The following is a 6,667-nucleotide window of genomic DNA, read 5'->3' as shown; positions in this document are numbered from 1 at the left end:
CCTTCAAGTGCCAGGAGTCGTGGTGGCTCTTTACTCCCCTGCCTTCCTCCCAAATGGATTTTTCACTAGTAGCTGCCCAGCTAGCTCTAGTCAATGGAAATAAGAAAGTGATTTACACACAAAATTTGAAGATAAGATACAGATTAAATCATCCAAATAAAACTACAGTCCACTCACAGTGTATTACACACACCCTACATTATCAAACCCATTAAAGTTCCCTGCTATTGTCTAGGAGTAAATATATATGGTAGCTTTATCCTATTTTACCTAAAAGATGTCTAAGACTTAGCAGCCATTTTGTTGGCTACAAAGGACCGACTCACAGGATTATAATGAATTCTAATTTATTGTACGGGATGTGAAGTTACCAATAAAATCATAAATACAAACTTTGACTTATGAGGGGTACTGGCTGCCTTAACACACACTCACACACACAGAATTGCTGCAATAGTAGTGTAGCACCGATGTTGGTTTATACCTACCTGGGGTCCTGGAGTCTGCTGTCAATGGTCAGCTTCCTCCAGGATGATGTCTTCTCCAGAAGGGGGTCACCTGCTTGTCCTTCTGTATCGGTAGATTGGGTGCTGGATGAGGGGGGTGCCGCTGAGGGTCACACTTCACTGCCTTTTATCCCTTTCTGGCAGACGTGTGTGATCCCCCAGCATCATCTTGGCTGTCCCACATGGGTCTTGAGTAGTGCATGACAACTATCAGTCACAGTCACTGGGGTTCCGCCCCATGGTGTAGTTTTGGGAGTCCACCCTTGACTTGATTGACTCAATGGCTATATTGTCATGGGTTACAGGAATAGTCAATAAGGTGGGTGCACAGTTCCAGTAATCAGTTCCTTGGCTTGATTAGCGTAAAATAGTTTGTAGAGTAGAGTTTTGTAATGGTAAGTTCCTCTGGCTAGGCTATTGTCAATTAACAGCCAGAAGTTCTTGATTTGTAATTCATACTTGCATTCACGCAGGGGACCAGCCCAATATAGTAGATTTTATCACTGTACAATTACAATTTCAATGCAATTTTTAACAATGGTCCAGGGTGTAACTTCATTCTACAGGGACTACATTCTTTAAGGGTTTAAAAGTATAAAATATAAAATACAAAATGACCTGGTAAAGATGAGACAGATGAAATATAAAAATGCATTGTGAGAAATATATAAAAATGCAATGTGAGCTAGTGAGGCTCAAAGGCTACTGGGGACAGTAAGTGGGGACAGGTTAGCACCAGGATATATTTACCATTTTTGAAGTTGATATTTAATTCTTTTGTTTTCTTTAGTGACACTTAGCTCAATCGAGCTACATATACATGTAGTTTGTAGGTTTTTCCAACAGAAAGCCACTTCAGTTTTCTGGCCTGCTCTGAGCCTTGCCACACCCATGCAATGAGTGTGCTAGGTCTCTGCCAATACTCAGAAGGAAAAAGAAATGCACAAAATGGGGGGTTCAGGCAAGAAGGGGCTTCTTGTTACAATTTACCACAAAAATGTGTATCAATACTATTCCATCCAGCGAGATGCATTGTTCTCCTATTCCCACAATGGCGGCCTTATGTCAGGAGTCAGACTAAATGGGAGATGCCTACCTGAACTAATATGCCTAGTTGATAGAAAATTTTACTTCAGGATACAGTAAAACACAGCACAGAAAAGAGGACTATCCATCCATCTTTTGTCCAATAGCATCGTAGTAGTGTGAAGGGAGGAGAAGGAAGTGGGAGATCTAAGCTTAAGGACTACATTTATATGAAAGAGTTTGAATACACATTTCCCACTTCCCGAGAAAGTCTCCAACCTAAACAAGACAGAGGGCATCTCCCTGTGAAGCTTTCCCACTGGGTAGAAAGGCATGCAGCCACCATGGGGACAGAAGACCATGCAAGATGGAACCTGACTCCATGACTTGTGAGTTAGACATGACCTTTTGAAGGAATGAAGCCCTGGGCTCTGCTATTCTCATGCCCCATGCCATTTATGTATTGTGTATGAAATAATAAATACATAAAGAGCATTTAGAACAGGAGCAAAAACCCAGTTGTGGGTTCTTCCAAGGAAAAAAGGAAGTCTTTCCCTTCTAAGTCAGGGGTAGGCAAAATCCAGCCCACAGCAGACTCAATTTTCCTACAGCCTCTGCAGTGGCAGATCCTTCTGGTAGCTCCCACTGGACCCAGCCCTGATGCTTGGGCACCCTAGCCCATCTTCCAGGGGATGGGACCTGTGCAGATGAACAGGGCATTCAGCTGGAAGGAAGATAGTGGGCAGGGCCTGGGAAATCCCAGGATCTTGGGATAGTGACAACATGGAGCCACGGCTAAGGCTGGGGCAAGGCTGCAATACGCTGCCCACATGCCCCTGCGATGAGCACAGGTTCTGCAGGCAGAGGTGTGCAGGGAGGAGATCATGGCTCTGCCCCAGCCCCATGTCATCACTGCCCCAAGATCCTGGCCCTGGCCCTCTCTTCCCAGCCACACACCCTGCTTGCGTAGCTCCCGGATGATCTCCATGGCAATCCCAGGATCATGAGGCCATGACAGCACAGGGCCAGGGCTGAGGCTGGGGCTGGAGCAGAGCCCTAGTTCTACAGACCCATGCTGTCACAGCCCTGTGGGCCAGATTTGACATTTTGCCCATTCCTGTTCCACGCCGTTCCAGGTGAATACTCAGGTTCCTAGACCACAGAGTAGAATGCCCTCTTGCTTGTTCTCCTTCTGACCTATCCCATGAGTCTTCATTCCTGACTATCAAATAGGCAGTTTCATTGGGAGGGGTAGAGCTAGCCCCATAATCTGGTACATAAAGCTTTTTCATGGGAAATGGCTGATGTAGGTTCAAATAGCCAGAGCAGTCTTAGGAACTGAATAGGATCTAGAACCCAAGGACCAAATCCAATTTGGCATAAAGGCATCCGAGTGTTATACTTGTGTCCAGATGTAAATTATTGGCACTTGCACAGATTTTAGATTCTGTTTTTACATTGGCGGCTTCTCTTGTCTTTATGAGACCTCAGAAAGGCCACATATGCTCTGTGGCAATCCTGTTCTGCCTGGGTTTTGTAGCTAATGGCACGTAAGTCCTTACAGATGGGTCCACAGAAAAAATATTACTTCTGACTGGGAGAATGAGGATTTCTCCCGTCATTTAACTCAATAGTCTAGTGGGAGACCTATGTTCCACCCTCCTTCCCCCAAGAGACACCTGCATTTCCCACTTTCCAGCAAACTCCTCTAACCACAAAGCCATGGAGTAGGCATTGCCCAAGTACCCTTTCACCTTCCTTTTCAAGCTGGAGCATTGGGCAGCCAAGAATGGAAGAAATGTGTTGCCAGAAGGAAAGCAAGCCACAGGGAACATAATTTGGTGAAATGGTGACTGTTTTGGAATGAAGGGGCTGTAGCTTCTGCCTCTGCCCTTTCATGGGGCAGAACCTATCCCAATGCTGTCTCTCTTCCAATGACTATTAAATATAAAATGCAGAAACACCTTTGGGAGTAGGCCTTTATCAGACCCTTTCTTCTTCCACTCTTTTGTGTCCTACCCACAGAGATACAAAGTGTAATCAAAACACAGAGTTTCACCTTAATTCAATGTTATTGTATAGCACAATATTTAAACACCAGAAACACCATCTCATCTACATGAGATGTTGACTGCACAGTAGCTGAATAATACTGTGCAGTAGCAATAATACTGTGCTAATATGCTACTATACAGTATTATTAGGCTACTGTACAGTTGTATCACGTAAAAGGCTTTCACCAGCACTACTGCACAGTAGCTCCAGTTGCTGCACATTTATTTAATACTTGATTATACAAATACTAAAGAAATGCACCGTGAGCACTGTACTGTAGCTTCTTGTGTAGACATGCCCTGTATGTGCCCAAACCTAAGAACATAATGTAACACTGTCCTGAACAGGGGCTGTGTTGGGGTTCCTGGTATGCTTGAATACTACAGTTAAAGTGATATGTACATTTTTTCCTTGTTTTTCAAACCTGAACCATAACTTTGGTGTTTTGCTTTGCAGCTTCCTCTAACAAGACGACTTATGTGAGCTACAGCAATCATACAAACTGAACAGGGACAAGAAACACAAACGAAGACCTGCAGTATGTGAACTTAAAAACAATGACTTTACCATCACCAAAAACTCAGTCTTGAAAATATCTGTAGACCACAGCTGAATCAATAGTCAGTCTTTTAAAGGATAAGGATTAACTAAGAGCTAAAATCAGAAAGGGCAGGGGAGGAAAAAGCCTAATTTTATAAAATACAGACCGAGTATCAAACTTCTGAACTGTTCACTCACAAAAGGAAGTAAATCACAAAAGGAAAACAAATGTTAGCTTGTGAAAAAATGCTGTTGAAATAAACCATGTCTGATGTTATAATTGTAAGTACTTTTTTGTGATTGTGAGAATTTCCATTCCTGTCCCACATTGTTCAACTCGTACAACAAGATGAGTTTGTTTCTTGTGATGGCTGACTGAATTGAATCCCTGGGTTGTGCTAAAATAAATGCAATGGTTGACGCATGCAAATTTTTATACAAAATAATTTATTTCTAAAAATAAAGGAATGTTTTGCAAATGTTGAGACTTGTTTCGTTGCAGTTTTAAGGAAAAGAATTTTAAGTCCTGACAGTGTTGTCTATTGTTTGTTTAGACTGTGCAGTAAAGGTGGGGTATATAAATAAAAGAAATAATCATGGCATCAGAGGAATGCAGTGTAAAGTATAAGCATGTTGGTATGTGCGTGTGTGAGTGGGCGTGGTGTGTGCGCGTATTCCCTGAGACAGGTGAACTTCTTTGTTAAAAACTTGTGACTCTCTTCAAATTTCTGGTGGGTGTTTTTCCCAGAGTAAATACATTTTATAAGCTTTTGTGAAATGAAACATTTCTGGTGTTGTGCTTATCATTCATGACTCAGCAACTGTTTTTTTCTTTTGAAAAAATAGATAAGCAAACCTTTTCAGATAATTATAGCAAAGATTATAAAAATTAAAAATTTGGATTCCTTATAATAAAAGTTAACATTATTACCTGTAAAGACCAATTATAGTTCTGATTCTCCACTACCACCTATGTTTGTGTTCCACTTGTGACACCCACATTGCATTAATGGGTGCCTTAGCAATAACAGGTAGAAATCAGTGGAATATTTGGAAAGCAGTAGGCAAGTGAATATGTGAATTAACTTATCAACTCTTTCAGGAATCAAAGAAATGGGTATTCATGTATCACTTTGATGTCTGCTAATATTCAGAATCAAATGATTTAATAGTTAATGGTGCTAGGCTTTTAGATGTTACTATATGAAAAAAGGAGGGAGAGAACAACCAGCATAGAGATCTATCATGTTAATAAACCACTCCAGACAAGTTAAAAGCAGATTGCTAGGGGCTTTCAACTCTGTCACTATGTCTATGATGCGCTTTAAGAGTTTTCTACTCCATACAGTATCTACCATTCATCAAATCAATGGGTCATCACAATCAGTTTGTTATTAAATATTCTTTTTGCTGAATTAGCCTGGATGGCTCATTGTTCTTCTTTCTGATAGGAGCTCTATCTTTGTAACATGTCTTAAATAAGGAGACTTCAGTGGATTAGTTTATATAATAAGAAAAGTTTAAGTGCTTGAAACTAAATCACTTTTAGTTGCAGTGAGCATCTTGAGATATCTGTGCAGCTAGCAAACTGCCTTCAATCAGCTGCCCCCTTGGTGAATTGCCATTTTCCAAAGCTCTTTGCCAAAGAGCAATTAGGAAGGATTTATCCTCGTCTTTGAATTCCTGAATTACAGGACTTTGAATGATTCAGTAGCGTTCACTTGACATGCTTATGACTGATTATCACTCACCAAGCAATGGCACCATTAGAAGAAGGGAAAAAGAATCATGGATTAATAACTTTTTCTATTGAATATGTCATAAAGTCAGTGAGCACATATAACAGTCCCAGCCCTGTAAGCACACATTCTTAACATTAAACATATGAGTAGTAGCATACATATATGTGGGAACTACATAAATGTTTAAAGTTCAATAGAGCTGGTCAGAAACTTTTTGATAAAATCAATTGATCTAGATAAATATTTTGACAAGACAGTTTTTCAAGTCCAGGGTGGACTTTGCAGATAATAAAAACAGAGAGAGAAAAAGAAGATTAACTTGTAGAAAACAAATGTGTCAGCACAATTCTGTTTTACAGAAAATCTCTGAAAGGTTTCTTTGCATTCTACAAGAAAATAAATTTCAAACCTTGAAAGTTTTCACAAAATAGAGTTGTCATCTTCCAGCCAGCTTTAAAGTTCAATATTTGCAAGGCTAAGAAGTAATCTGCTTCTTAGAGAACAATGGGCTTGATCCTGATGGTCTGTATAAGCAACTTTTCAGGTTAAATAAGATGATCTCATGACTAAGTTCTAAAGGAGGAAGCATGCAATTATATGTCTCTTCATATACACACTTACTCACACTAACAGTGGGATTATGAATGTGAATAGGAGTTTGCAGGATTAGTCACAAATTTATTCATATGAAAATAGTTCTTAACATGAGTTATATGAGCAATGCTAATCTTATGGCTGACCAAAAAAAATATGATTCTGAAGCAGATTTACCAAATGAAACATATTGCTTTGTTCAGA

General features: G+C 40.3%; 1 protein-coding gene across 7 annotated transcripts in view; it reads left to right on the top strand.

The window, feature by feature from the left end:
- GRM8 (glutamate metabotropic receptor 8) overlaps positions 1-4,544 on the top strand; it is a 582,624-nt gene extending 578,080 nt beyond the window's left edge. For 4 of the 7 annotated variants that reach the window (XM_025208555.1, XM_006027359.2, XM_025208557.1 and 1 more), the window contains exon 11: positions 4,044-4,114. Coding sequence is in view for 3 of the 7 variants with exons in the window: in XM_006027360.2 (XP_006027422.1) it covers positions 4,044-4,093 (50 nt within the window). In the remaining 4 variants the exon portion in view is untranslated. Of the gene's footprint in view, positions 1-4,043 lie in introns of all 7 variants that reach the window. The other 3 variants (XM_006027360.2, XM_006027361.2, XM_025208558.1) reach the window with 1 other exon arrangement.
- Positions 4,545-6,667: the final 2,123 nt, after the last annotated feature.

Source organism: Alligator sinensis, unplaced genomic scaffold, assembly GCF_000455745.1.
Source record: "Alligator sinensis unplaced genomic scaffold, ASM45574v1 scaffold660_1, whole genome shotgun sequence".
Classification (NCBI taxonomy): Eukaryota; Metazoa; Chordata; order Crocodylia; family Alligatoridae; genus Alligator; species Alligator sinensis.
This window is presented reverse-complemented; position numbering and strand designations above follow the sequence as displayed.